At 39.9% G+C, this 15,019-nt stretch overlaps 1 protein-coding gene across 1 annotated transcript; it reads left to right on the top strand.

Annotated features, from left to right (window-relative positions):
* Positions 1-215: 215 nt before the first annotated feature.
* Positions 216-1,217, top strand: LOC111979625 (melanocortin receptor 4-like). Its single transcript, XM_024010219.1, has one exon. It carries the CDS (start codon positions 216-218, stop codon positions 1,215-1,217), a length of 1,002 nt encoding a protein of 333 aa, XP_023865987.1.
* The last annotated feature ends 13,802 nt before the right edge of the window (positions 1,218-15,019 follow it).

Genomic DNA, 15,019 nt, shown 5'->3' with positions numbered 1-15,019 from the left:
AGCTAGATGCAAACGACCACCTGCGGTCACGGATCGGACTGCCTCCCAATGTCTCAGACTATCCTTCACTGCCCAGTCTCTGCCTGGCACTCGAAGCTGAAGCGCTTTAAGGTAGCAGCTCCTCGTTAGGCACAGAAAGTCTTTGGACATATTAAGGGAATAATGAAGAATGAAGTGTGCTGAAGAGTACTGACTGAAGAGACCCTACAAAAACAATGAATGCCACGCACCAGCATCACCATGGATCATTCCACCTACGGAACCACAGCTCTGGAGCTCTGCCTTTCAGCAATCAGCAGCCCCAGGCTATGGCGGAGAGAATACGTGGTTTGCCTGGGTGTTACGAGCAGCTGCTCATCTCCACTGAGGTTTTCCTCACGCTGGGCATCGTCAGCCTGCTGGAGAACATCCTGGTTATTGCCGCCATCATCAAGAACAAGAATCYTCACTCTCCCATGTACTTCTTCATCTGTTCTCTGGCCGTTGCTGACATGCTGGTCAGCGTCTCCAACGCCACTGAGACCATTGTCATGGCGATGATCACTGATGGCAACTTGGGGATTGGCGGTGGCATGATCAAGAGCATGGACAACGTGTTTGACTCCATGATCTGTAGTTCCCTGCTGGCGTCTATCTGGAGCCTGCTGGCCATCGCTGTTGACCGTTACGTGACTATCTTCTACGCGCTACGCTACCACAACATTATGACCGTACGCCGGGCTGCCGCCATCATCACCAGCATCTGGACCTTCTGCACTGTGTCAGGCGTTCTCTTCATCGTCTACTCGGAGAGCACTACCGTCCTCATCTGCCTCATCATCATGTTCTTCAGCATGCTGGTGCTCATGGCCTCGCTGTATGTCCACATGTTCATGCTGGCGCGTCTGCACATGAAGAGGATTGCCGCTCTGCCGGGCAACGGCCCCATCTGGCATGCAGCCAACATGAAGGGGGCCATCACCCTCACCATCCTCCTGGGGGTGTTCATAGTTTGCTGGGCGCCCTTCTTCCTCCATCTCATCCTCATGATCTCCTGCCCCAGAAACCCCTACTGTATGTGCTTCATGTCTCACTTCAACATGTACCTCATTCTCATCATGTGTAACTCTGTCATCGACCCGCTGATCTACGCCTTCAGGAGCCAGGAGATGAGGAAGACCTTCAAGGAGATCTTCTGCTGCTGGTATGATATTACCTCTCTGTGTGTCTCTGTGTGAAATTCCCAGCAGACACTGAACCTTATGGAGATACTGTATGTGAACTGTTCAGGGACAGTTTCAAAGAAACAGTATTATAATATCTGTAAATAAGGACAACTTTTCATTTTTGCCTTATGAGCCAAATAACAATTGCAAAATAGTTGAACATGACTTAATGTAACTACATGTTGATATATTTATCTCACTACCACACAAACTATTGAGTCAACACATGTAATGGCTATCATTACATAGAGAGGTTTGTGAATAGTTTTTTGCTTGTCTTTATCAAGGATTCCAATCATTTGGATTCCTATCTTTTTGAGAAAAACATTTATTACTTGTTAAAGATTTTTTTTCTTCAATATTGATAAAGATGAGCAAAAAATAAATACATGAAAAATAATATAAACTCAGCAAAAAAACAAACGTCTTCTCAATGTCAACTGCGTTTATTTTCAGCAAACTTAACGTGTAAATATTTGTATGAACATAAGATTCAACAACTGAGACATAGACTGAACAAGTTCCACAGACATGTGAACAACATAAATGGTGTAATGTGTCCCTGAACAAAGGGGGGGGGGGGGGAAATCAAAAGTAACAGTCAGTATCTGGTGTGGCCACCAGCTGCATTAAGTACTGCAGTGCATCTCCTCAACATGGACTGCACCAGATTTGCCAGTTCTTGTTGTGAGATGTTACCCCACTCTTCCACAAAGGCACCTGCAAGTTCCTGGACATTTCTGGGGGGGAATGGCCCTAGCCCTCACTCTCTGATCCAACAGGTCCCAGATGTGCTCAATAGGATTGAGATACGGGCTCTTCTCTGGCCATAGCAGAACACTGACATTCCTGTCTTGCAGGAAATCACGCACAGAACGAGCAGTATGGCTGGTGGCATTGTCATGCTGGAGGGTCATGTCAGGATGATGCAGGAAGGGTACCACGAGGGAGGAGGATGTCTTCCCTGTAACGTACAGCGTTGAGATTGCCTGCAATGACAACAAGCTCAGTCCGATGATCCTGTGACACACCGCCCCAGACCATGACGGACCCTCCATCTCCAAATTAATCCCATTCCGGAGTACAGGCCTCGGTGTAATGTTCATTCCTTCCACGGTAAATGCGAATCCGACTATCACCCCTGGTGAGACAAAACCGCGACTCATCAGAGAAGAGCACTTTTTGCCAGTCCTGTCTGGTCCAGCGACGGTGGGTTTGTGCCCATAGGTGAGGACCTGCCTTACAACAGGCCTACAAGCCCTCAGTCCAGCCTCTCTCAGCCTATTGTGGACAGTCTGAGCACTGATGGAGGGATTGTGTGTTTCTGGTGTAACTCAGGCAGTTGCTGTTGCCATCCTGTACCTGTCCTGCAGGTGTGATGTTCGGATGTACCGATCCTTGTTACACGTGGTCTGCCACTGCGAGGACGATCAGCTATCCGTCCTGTCTCCCTGTAGCGCTGTCGTAGGCGTCTCACAGTACGGACATTGCAATTTATTGCCCTGGCCACATCTGCATGCCTCCTTGCAGCATGCCTAAGGCACGTTCACGCAGATGAGCAGGGACCCTGGGCATCTTTCTTTTGGTGTTTTTCAGAGTCAGTAGAAAGGCCTCTTTAGTGTCCTAAGTTTTCATAACTGTGACCTTAATTGCCTACCGTCTTTAAGCTGTTAGTGTCTTAACAACCGTTCCACAGGTGCATATTCATTAATTGTTAATGCTTCATTGGAGCATGGGAAACAGTGTTTAAACCCTTTACAATGAAGATCTGTGAAGTTATTTGGATTTTTACAAATTATCTTTCAAAGACAGGGTCCTGAAAAAGGGACGTTTCTTTTTTTGCTGAGTTTAAATAGTAAGCTATATTGTATGCAAAAAAAAAACTGAAAATGATATATTTTTACACTAAAACAATGAAAAAAAATAAGAGATTTTGTTTAACAAGTAATAAATGTTTTTCTCAAAAAGATAGGGGTCAAAATGATTGGCACCCATGTTTTCAATACCTTTCAATACCTCACCTTACGAGGATAATGGCACTGAGCCTTTTTCTATAATGCTTTATGAGATTAGAGAATGCATTGGGAGGATATTAGACCATTCCTCCATAAAGAATCCTTTCAGATCATTGATATCCTTCGCCTGTGCCCTCTTCAGTTCAAACCGCAGGGTCATTGTCTTGCTGGAAGATCCACTTATAGCCAAATTTTAGCCTCCTGGCAGATGCAACCAGGTTTTTGGATAACATTTTCTGGTACTGGGTAAAGGTCATGATGCTCTTGACCTCAGCAAGGGCCCCACAACCAGTAGAAGCAAAACAGCCCCATAACATCAAAGATCCACCACCACAACATTTTAGAATAGGTATGGGGTTATTTTCTGCATGATTCCTAATTTCGATGCCAACCCCACCACTGATGTGCGTGGTCAAAGAGCTCTATTTTCATGTCATTCAACAAATGTAAAGTCCTGGAGTTTGCTAAATGGCATTGACGCTTTGATTGGAACCAGGGCTATGGTCAGATGACAGGAAAATAGAGCTCTTTGGCCACACTACTGGCGGGTTTGGCGTAAAAAAGAGGAATCATATATAGAAAAGAACCCCATACCTACTGTAAAATATGGTGGTGGATCTTTGATGTTATGGGGCTATTTTGACTATCTTTTTGAAAAAAACATTTATTACTTGATCTCATTTCCTCATTTTTTTTCATTGTTTTAGTTTAAAAATATATAATTTTCAGTTTTGTTTTGCATACAATATAGCTCAGTATTTGTATTATTTATTTTAAACAGTCTGTTTTTGCTTGTCTTTATCAAGGGTGCCAATAATTTGTATTCTTATCTTTTTCAGAAAAACATGTATTACTTGTTAAAGATGCACTATGCAAAAATCGCTCCGCCATTTCCCGGTTGTTAAAATGTGAATAGTTCACCTAATTTCAGTTTGTGAAAAAACAAGCAAGTATAATGTAGAGAATCATTGTAGCATCTAAACCGCTGTGAAATATATTATCCATAACCAAACATATTGTATTTTCAGCTGTTTGAAGCTGGTGTACAAAACCGAAAGTAAAAGAAGCAAAAACAAAACTTAAAAACGGGAAGCATAGAAATAACCTACATAGAACAGATTCTTAGATTTGCTTTCAATGAGATATGAGAGATCTAAAACTCAAATTTCTATGTGAATTTTATCAGGTTGCCTAGCATAAAAGCACATCATTTTCAAAATAATTGGGCATACAATACAGTTCTTTTTTGCTCGTCTTTATCAAGGGTGACAATCATTTTGGACCTGACTGTATATGTGATGAAAAAAGGAACTAATCCTACTGCTATACAGAGCCAAGGAAGTGAATGAAAAAATGTATTACTTGGCTGTAGGAAATCTGCTACAAGACAAGAGGAGAGCTATACAATATTGTTTCATTGACATGTGCAAGTAAAATGCATCAGTGTGCTTTCAATTAAGTAGACTTTGCATGTTATTCCGGATAAACATTTTCCAGATATTTCATTTCCAGATGTGGTTTCCTTATTTTTATGATGTGACTGGAGTATTATGTAGATATGTGATTTAACTTATTCAAGAGGCATCTTCTGTGGATTTATTTTGGTGATGATGATTAGCCTATTCATTCCTTGTGGAACATTCTGCCTTCAATGTTTACTATGACTCTAGGCTGAGTGCCAAACATGACTAAACGCTGCCAGTGGATGTGATTACGTATGACTTTTTTCTTCCTATTTTAGTGTGAAATTAAATGATGTGTTTTGAGGTTTTGAATGTTTTTAGGTTGCAATTGAAATCTTCTGAACGTTTTGAGGTTGCAAGTGAAATCTAACCAACATTTCTACTTGTTCCCCAGTTTTAAGTTGCTTGCTAGTGGCATAGCATGGTTGCCAGGGAAACTAACACTTGATAGAAACATACAATTCCCAATATTTTTGTATATTTAATTTTGCTTAATGGAATGGATTTAAAGTGGAACTGCAGAGCATCGTTCTAGTAGGCTAGTTCCTAATGTCAAACAACAGTTAGCTCTACTGGGAATGAGACAGCAAGGGATACAAAATGACATGCTGATCTGTTCTTATTGATTTTGGTTGTTTAGTTGGTTCCTTGTATTGACAATAGCATACTTCACTGAAAGCTACTAGGGAGCCAGGCAGCGCTCACAGCGTTCTAGAACAGGTGGATCTTGACACAATTCTCTTTGGAGCAGGAGCTGAAAGTTACAGTGTCTAATGATGATGTGGAGTTAAGCACTGGAAGACAAAGTTGCCCATCTGTCTCTTATTAACAGAAGAGTATATGATAGGATTTTCCATCAATCTATTAGCCTGTTTTAATTAAATTATTATGCAGTATTTTATTAAATGTGTCACCCCCATATACAAATATCTGAGTCTGAAATAAGCAAAACAAAGAAAGTGACCTTGGCTATAATTAGGCTTCTATTAGTGCACTAGTGTGATGCCACCTCAGTTTTATTTTCAGTTTTAACAACAGCTGCCAGACTGCAAAACATAAAATGAGAAAATGGGAGAAGGTGGGTGTCAGTAAGAAATGTTTTCAAAGGCAGAGAACAATGATGATGCTCTCTCTCTTTGATGTCACCTACTATACCCAGCAGCCTTCAGGTTTATTAGAAACAGTTACATAACTTCAATGCTTGAAGGTCGCTGACTCATCTCTGTAGGTTGTCACAGTGCCTACTTCCACATTTACAATTACTAGCTCACCTTGGATCTAACAATCCATGTTTGCACTTAAAGAGGCAATCTGCAGTTCAAACAACAACAAAGCCATCACCTGCCACGATTTTGGTAAACAGCTATGGGATGGGGCTGGAGAAATGGAGCCACTCTCAAATTCATAGACAGCACTATGGACGTAAGGACTGACCATCCATGAGTGTATAGTTTTAACCATGTTTTTGAGGCTATATAGTTTTTTTTTATTACATTGTTTACAAACAATGGATTTTGGGTTCTGATGGGTTGCAACAGTGAAACTAAGCTCATGAGTCATTCTAAGTTATATTCCTCAAGAATCAATGGGTTCTTAATGTTTTGTACAAAACATTAAGAACACCTTTCTAATATTGAGATCCAACCCCCTCTCCCCTTTTGCCCTCAGAACAACCTCAATTTATTGGGGCATGGACTCTACAAGGTGTCGAAAGCGTTCCACAAGGATGCTGGCCCATGTTGACTGCAATGCTTCCCACAGTTGTGTCAAGTTGGCTGGATGTCCTTTGCATGGTGGACCATTCTTGATACACACGGGAAACTGTTTAATGTGGAAAAACCCAGCAGCGTTGCAGTTCCGTACACAAAGTTCCCTCCCCTTCATCTACACTGATTTGAAGTGGATTTAACAAGTGACATCAATAAGGGATCATAGCTTTCAACTGGATTTACCTGGTCAGTCTATGTCATGGAAAGAGCAGACATTCATAATGTTTTGTACACTCAGTGTATAGTCCAAAAACGTATGTAGCAATCGCAGATTGCCCCTTTAACAAGTTTTCATGTTTCACTGACTCCGCTCTCCAGACAGTACATTTTTTCCCCAATAGAATCTCATAGGATTCTCACAATCCTATAGGATTTTGTGTCACCTCTATCAAAATCCTATTGGACTACTTTTTTCCTATTGGAAATAAAAAGTGATCCTATAGGATTCTCGCAGTCCTATAGGATATTGTGTCACCTGTATCAGAATCATATTGGAATTATATTGGACTACATTTTTCCTATTGGGAATCACAATTAATCCTATTGGACCAAGATTCTCACAGTCCTGTAGGTTTTTGATAAATCTTGTAGGATTTTGTCACCCCAATCAGAAACTTATTCAAACTTTTTTTCTTTATTTAACCCAATAAATTATAGTTTTGTCATAAGTTCCAGTACAATAGAATAACATTAATTACAACATTTTCGTTGATTGGAAACAACAGTTCTATATTCATTTCTGTTTTATTCACCTGTAAGAAAGCCTGTCCCTTTAAGAGTGACTGATGACATCACATCTAGCACAAACTCCCAAGTTGAGCTCAACACCTCTAACTGTTTTATCCTTCACTGTGAATGCAAGAACTGTGGGTACAGTATTTGTTTCCTTATGTTTTAGTCATATTTTTGTCATGTTGCAGCATTTTATGCACTTGTTTTCATGCTAGCTAAGAAACTACTGTTAGCCACATTTTGCTGTTAACTGACTAGCTAGCTAACGTAAACTCACTCACTTTTGTACAACGTCTTGGTCCGTACAATTGACCGTATTTTAGCGCCCCAACAACGTAATACTTCCAGATCAACTGTAATGTCAATACCATTGTAAAGCACACTTTCTCCCCTTGCCAACAAAATAAATGACATGACCTAAACGCTGCCCGTTTCTGCATGATTCAAGACGGCAATGAGCCCCGTCGGGTCTTTTTCAAAATGTCGGGTGGGGAAGCGAAACTAATGTGTGATAGTGAGAAGGAGAGATGTTGTGTGGGAAAATTGCTTTTGTTCACTCGATCTGTCCAACTTATCACCTTATCGCCTCTAAAATGTAAATAAAACACTATAAAGAGTTTATATAATGTGTCATTACATACCTATTTGAAGGTTTGTGTCGAATTTGAATCGGGTTTTTAGGACGGTGCTAAAGTGATCTTCAGAAGTAAACAGTTTTTTTGAGAGTCGTGATCGCTTGCAGTGACGACGCAAAATATGACTAGGTATCCCCCCTTACCCCCGTCACTGTCCATTTCATGTTTTTAAACGATGAGAGAAGTGCTACACCTGGTGGAGAGAGATTGTAAGACAGAAATAGTTGCTTTATGCGTGTGGTACGTTACGGCATGACACGTCACGATGTAAAGGAGGGTCCGTTTTTTCAACTTTTCTCCAATACTATAGAGCCATTACCATGTTGATCAACGCTTGAATAGAAACGTAGTTCATACCCTAGATTTTGAAGTCAACACAGTCGCTACAGTCCCATTAGTTTTCTTTGCAGCCTCGTTTGATTGTCGCGGTTGCACACATTTGTACGGAATGGGGTGAGTTTACGTTAAGTTGTAGCCATTTGTATCTCTTTTTTCTCACTGTATTGTTATAGCAGATGAGAAATGTTTAGATTGGTTGTTATTGCTAAATATACTGTATGTGCCTTATTATAGGCAAGTCAAACCCGTTTCCATGATTTCTGGTAGATCATCAAAATAAATAAATCACGTCATCATGTTTTTGGACTCATTCAGCAGTTTTTACCTAATTAAGTTGAATACCTATGGAAATTAAAACCTCTACAGGAGCGGTGTCCCTCCCATGGGACTGTTGAGCTAACATAGGCTAATGTGATTAGCATGAGGTTGTAAGTAAAAATAAAATTTCCCAGGACATAGACATATCTGATATTGGCAGAAAGCTTAAATAATTTTTTATCTAACTGCACTGTCCAATTTACAGTAGCTATTACAGTGAAATAATACCATGCTATTGTTGGGGAGAGTGAACAGTTATGAACTCGAAAATGTATTAATAAACCAATTAGGCACATTTGGGCAGTCTTGAAACAACATTTTGAACAGAAATTCAATGGTTCATTGGATCAGTCTAAAACTTTGCACATGCACTGCTGCCATCTAGTGGCCAAAATCTAAATTGCGCCTAGATTCCTAAGTCATATATTGGCCTTTCTCTTGCATTTCAAAGATGATGAAACAAATACATCTGGTATTATCTTTTACCAGATCTAATGTGTTAAATTCTCCTACATTAATTTCACATTTCCACAAACTTCAAAGTGTTTCCCTTCAAATGGTATCAAGAATATGCATATCCTAGCTTCAGGTCCTGAGCTAAAGGCAGTTAGATTTGGGTATGTCATTTTTGGCGAAAATTGAAAAATAAGGGTCCGATCCTGTTGAAAGTTCCACTTTTGTTCCTAAAACTTAAGTTGAAAATGACGCTGTCGCTGCTTCCTGTTGACAAGAACTTTTGATAAATAGCCCAATTTCAAAACACTGTTTTCAAAACACTGTGTCCAAATCAGTAATCAATAAACAGTTTGTGATATATTGAAAACCTAAACATAACATGTGTACCTACACATACATGTGAAACAATAGTAATCATATGACTTGTATTTTTTTAAATTAGCACCTTATAAACTGCATATGCACCAAAAACTCTGTTGTTTTGACAAGTGGCAATTAATCACTCATTGATGAGGGGGAAATCAGGTTGTATGCACTGTTGAAACTAACAAAACTCCAAAACCACCTGGAAACCACATGGATTCTGGTTCACACATTATTATTCTCACTGGTTTATCCTTTACTGTGCGTGAAGGCAAGAACTGTGAATAGAGTATTTGTTTCCCTATGTTTCCTGACAGTTGTCAATGTTTTCATAATTGTACAGTATTTTATGCACTCGTTTTTATGCTAACTAAGTAACTGCTGTTAGACACATTTTGCCTGTCATCTGAAGTTTTAGCCATTTGTAAGTCATTTTTGAGTCACTGTCACCTTATTATATGCAAGTCAAACCTGTTTCCATGATTTCTGGTAGATCATCAAAATAAATAAATCACATCACATTTTTTTGTCATTTTATTGTACCCCCATTTTTCTCCCCAATTTCGATCTTGTCTCATTGCTGCAACTTCTCAACGGGCTTGGGAGAGGCAAAGGTGGAGTCATGCTTCCTCCGAAACATGACCCGCCTAACAGTGCTCCGTAACACCCGCCAGCTTTAACCTGGAAGCCAACCACACCAATGTGTCGGAGGAAACACTGTTTAACTGGCAACCGGGGTCAGCCTGGAGGCACCCGGCCCGCCACAATGAGTCGCTAGAGTGCGATGAGCCAAGTAAAGCCCCCCGGCCAAACCCTCCCCTTACCCGGATGATGCTGGGCCAATTGTGCGCCGTCCTATGGGACTTCCGGCCACGGCCGGTTGTGGTACAGCCCGGGGATGTACCCGGGCCTGTAGTAACACCTCTAGCACTGCGATGCAGTGCCTTAGACTTCAGCGCCACTCAGGAGGCCCATCAGTTTTTTTACCAGTTAAGTAGATCTAGGCTGTATCACATCCGGACTCCCATAGGGCGGCGCACAATTGGCCCAGCATCGTCCAGGTTTGGTTGGAGTAGGCCGTCATTGTAAATAAGAATTTGTTCTTAACTGACTTGCCTAGTTAAATAAAAGGTTACATTTTTTGTTGTACAAAATAAAATAAAAATAATACGATTGGAAATTAATGTTGAAAGTTCCATTTATATTCCTAAAACATACTGTTAGTTGAAAATGATGAGGTTGCTGCTTTCCATTCACAAAAACTTTTGATAAATATTCCAATGTCAAAACACAGTTTTGAAATCTCAAAATCCATAATCAGTAAACAGTTTGTGATATATTGAAACCCTAAACATAAAATGTACTACATACACAGTCAAAAGTTTGGACACACCTACTCATTCAAGGGTTTTTCTACATTGTAGAATAATAGTAAAGACATCAACATATGAAATAACACATGGAATCATGTAGTAACCAGAAAAGTGTTAAACAAATCAAAATATATTTTATATTTCAGATTCTTCAAAGTAGCCACCCTTTGCCTTGATGACAGCTTTGCACACTCTTGGCATTTTCTTAACCAGCTTCATGAGGTATTCACCTGGAATCTATTTCAATTAACAGGTGTGGCTTGTTAAAAGTACATTTGTGGATTTTCTTTCCTTCTTAATGCATTTGAGCCAATCAGTTGTGTTGTGACAAGGTAGGGGTGGTATACAGAAGATAGCCCTACTTGGTAAAAGACCAAGTACGTACTATGGCAAGAACAACTCAAATAAGGAAAGAGAAATAACAGTCTGGGGTGGCAGGGTAGCCTAGTGGTTAGAGCATTGGACTAGTAACTGTAAATGTTGCAAGTTCAAATCCCCCAGCTGACAAGGTACAAATCTGTCGTTTTGCCCCTGAACAGGCAGTTATCCCACTGTTTCTAGGCCGTCATTGAAAATTTTAATTTGTTCTTAACTGACTTGCCTAGTTAAATAAAGGTTCAATTAAAATTAGTTAACTTCTTTCAGCTAGGGGGCAGAATTTTTATGTTTGGAAAAATAAAAATAAAAAATAAATAAAAATAACAGGTAAACGGACTATTTTTCAGGTCCAGATGCTATAATATGCATATAATTGACAGATTAGGATAGAAAACACGCTAAAGTTTCCAAAACTGTCAAACTATTGTCTGTGAGTATAACAGAACTGATTTTGCATGCGAAAACCTGAGGAAATCCAACCCGGAAGTGCCTTTTATTTGGAAAAATCCCTGTTCCATTGCCTGCCCCTCCTCCATTTAAAGGGGTAACCAGATTCCTTTTCCATTGGCTTCCTCAGGCTGTGACCAGGCTTTAGACATAGTTTCAAGCTTTTATTTTGAAAAATGAGTGAGATTTTTCAAAACGCGTCAGGTGTCCTTTGATTAGTTCCTGCTCGCGAGAGATGTAGCTCGACATTTTCTTTCTCTTTAGTATTGAATAGGTTACTGTCCGGTTGAAATATTATCGATTATGTATGTTAAAAACAGCCTGAGGATTGATTATAAAAAACGTTTGACATGTTTCTACGAACATTACGGATACTTTTTGGAATTTTCGTCTGCCTTTCAGGACCGGAACGAGCCTGTGGTTTTCTGAACATAACGCGCAAACCAAATGGTGGTTTTTGGTTATAAAACTAATCTTTATCGAACAAAAATAACATTTATTGTGTAACTGGGAGTCTCGTGAGTGCAAACATCCGAAGATTATCAAAGGTAAGCGATTAATTTTATTGCTTTTCTGACTTTCGTGACCAAGCACATTTGAGGCTAGTTGTTCTTACTGTTTTGTCTAGTGATTGATAAACTCACAAACGCTACTCGGTTCCAACCGCTGTGTCTTTGTGAGACGCAGAGTACTGTAGGTGACCGGATGATCTCTGCATGCGTGGTTCCCACYGTGAAGCATGGAGGAGGTGTGATGGTGTGGGGGTGCTTTGCTGGTGACACTGTCAGTGTTTATATAGAATTCAAGGCACACTTAACCAGCATGTCTATCACAGCATTCTGCAGCGATACACCATCCCATCTGGTTTGTGTTTAGTGGGACGATAATTTGTTTTTCAACAGGACAATGACCCAAAACACACATCCAGGCTGTGTAAGGCTATTTGACCAAGAAGATGAGTGATGGAGTGCTGCATCAGATGACCTGGCCTTCACAATCACCCAACCGCAACCCAGTTGAGATGGTTTGGGATGAGTAGCCAACAAGTGCTCCTTCAAGACTGTTGGAAAAGCATTCCAGGTGACTACCTCATGAAGCTGGTTGAGAGAATGCCAAGAGTGCAAAGCTGTCATCAAGGCAAAGGGTGGCTACTTTGAAGATTGTAAAATATGTTTAGATTTGTTTAACAATATTTTGGTTACTAAAATGATTCCATATGTGTTATTTCATAGTTTTGATGTCTTCACTATTATTCTACAATGTATCTTTGCCTACTCACACCAGTGATAATTCCCTGAGGTTCTTAATTAACCTCTTCAACACACCATCACAATATGGGAGTGATTCAGGGCTGCAATTTGCAGTATGACCAATAGAAAAATCCTGTCAGATTTTAGAACCAGTCCTATTGGAGTCCTATAGGATTCTATCATATAGGATTTTATCCTATAGGAATCCAATACAAGAACCCAATAGAAAAATCCTATCAGATTTTGTAACCAGTCCTATTGGACTCATATGGGATTCTACCTTATAGGATTTTATACTATAAGATCCTATAGGATTCCAGTGCAAGAATCCAATGGAACCAGTCCTATTGGACTCCGATATGATTCTATTAGATTATTATTATTTTTTATCCTATAGGATTTTTTGACTAGGGACTTTTTTGCAGGCATCACTAGAGCGTGTCCACGGGGTTGGTCATTCATGCTCATCCAAATTTAATGTGGATGGCGAAGCCTTCCTGATCCCGTCCATGGCAGCTAAGACATGCAGGTCAGTGGGAAGGGAAGGTGTCAAGATCCAACAGCCTTGGTTGGGGCATCAGTAATCTGAGCACACAGGTCCATCTCAATGCTCGGTCCAACACCATCATTTACAATGCACAGGAAGGACCTGGGATACAGCTCGGCATACAGAATACAGGTCTGAGTCCTGTGGAAGGAGGAATCAAGGTTGTCTGTGGTGGACACAGGAAGGAAGGATTAGGATTGAAATGGTGGGGAATGAGAATGATTCCCTCGGTGTGTAGGTTCATTGCAATGAATGAAGTTGTTGAAGTGGTCTTGAATAAGACTGCACACAAAGAATACCATGGTCAGAATCATATAGAGTATATACGGCTCTGACCATGGTATAGCGTCTTTCATACAACTAAGTTGTGTCTATAAGTCTATGGTACAAACCTGTTCCTTAATTCACATTGAGTCATCATATAGCATATATTGTGTACTGAATGTTATTGATGTTTGGAATAGGCTACATCATGCTGTGGTATACATTCATATTTAAATGGTGAGCTGCAATCAAAAAAATCATCATTATGTTTTGAGGAGCATAAATGTCCGCTTAATTGGAGATATCGTATGCATGAAGATATTGTATGCAACGCCATGAAGATTCTAATTGGACAATGTGTCATGGGTGTAAACAAAAATGCATCCGTTTTGTTCAAAAGAACATGGTGAATAATCAAAACAGGAGACAAAGCAACCCCACTGAGAGTCTATTATACCCACGGAAAATGTAATAGATTTCCTGACAGCAACTATAGCCTACTCTAAAGGGCATCCCATCTTTCCTTGGAAGACGTTCAAAATTGGAACAATATCATGGAGAGCATCTGTAAGAATTGCATAAGAATAACATTACAATGAAGTATCATATGTTCATGTACAAGCATGAATAGGTATGCTTGTATACTCAAAATGACAGTGCAGTAGTTGGGACAAATTGTACTCTGCATTGACAACCAAGGCATTGAAGTTGTGGCATAACATGCAATAGCTTTGACTGACTTAGAGACAAATCTATTCATTAAGTTTTAAAAACATTGAGATGAAGATGTCAAAGCATATCACAGAGTTGCTAACGAACTGGCCATGGGAGCAAACAAACTGGAGTAGGTGTGGTAGGATAGGGTCTAATCACAATCATTTGCTGATTTGAAGTACAAAAACCTAATACAAATATTAAAAGTGGTCAGCTAAGGTCATAAGTGCTTCCTCAGATTTGATTAAAGTGATACATTATATTAGGGAAAGGATTTGTGAGTAATGAGCAAAAGGAGATTGTTATGGGCACAAAGAACATATTTTTTCATGAATAATTCCTACAGTTGAGCATTTGTCAGTGCCATCACTGCATTTGGTCTAGAAATGGCACCATAGTCATCGAAATTTCACTTTGTGAATTCTGCCTGCATCCAATATTGTCAGGACCGGGCAAGAAATTGGCAAACAATCAATTATACACAAATGATGAAAACTGACAAAAAATTARGTCCTCATTAGTACAGTACAGTATCTGATTAGACAATAATAATGTCAGGTAAACATATATTTTCGATACCTGCTTACCTGAGTAAAACTTAGACATTGGAGCAGGTAGACATGCTATCTTGATTTCCAACCATTCAACTCATACTTTAAAGCCTTTCAAATAACCTAGTACCTGCATGTCACCACAGGTACATTTGCAAATAAGAAATACCATCTTCAGGCTGAATCCCCTGACACCAGTG

This window comes from Salvelinus sp. IW2-2015, linkage group LG19, assembly GCF_002910315.2.
Source record: "Salvelinus sp. IW2-2015 linkage group LG19, ASM291031v2, whole genome shotgun sequence".
Lineage (NCBI taxonomy): Eukaryota > Metazoa > Chordata > Actinopteri > Salmoniformes > Salmonidae > Salvelinus > Salvelinus sp. IW2-2015.
The sequence above is the reverse complement of the archived record's forward strand: the minus strand, read 5'-3'. Positions and strand labels throughout refer to the sequence as shown.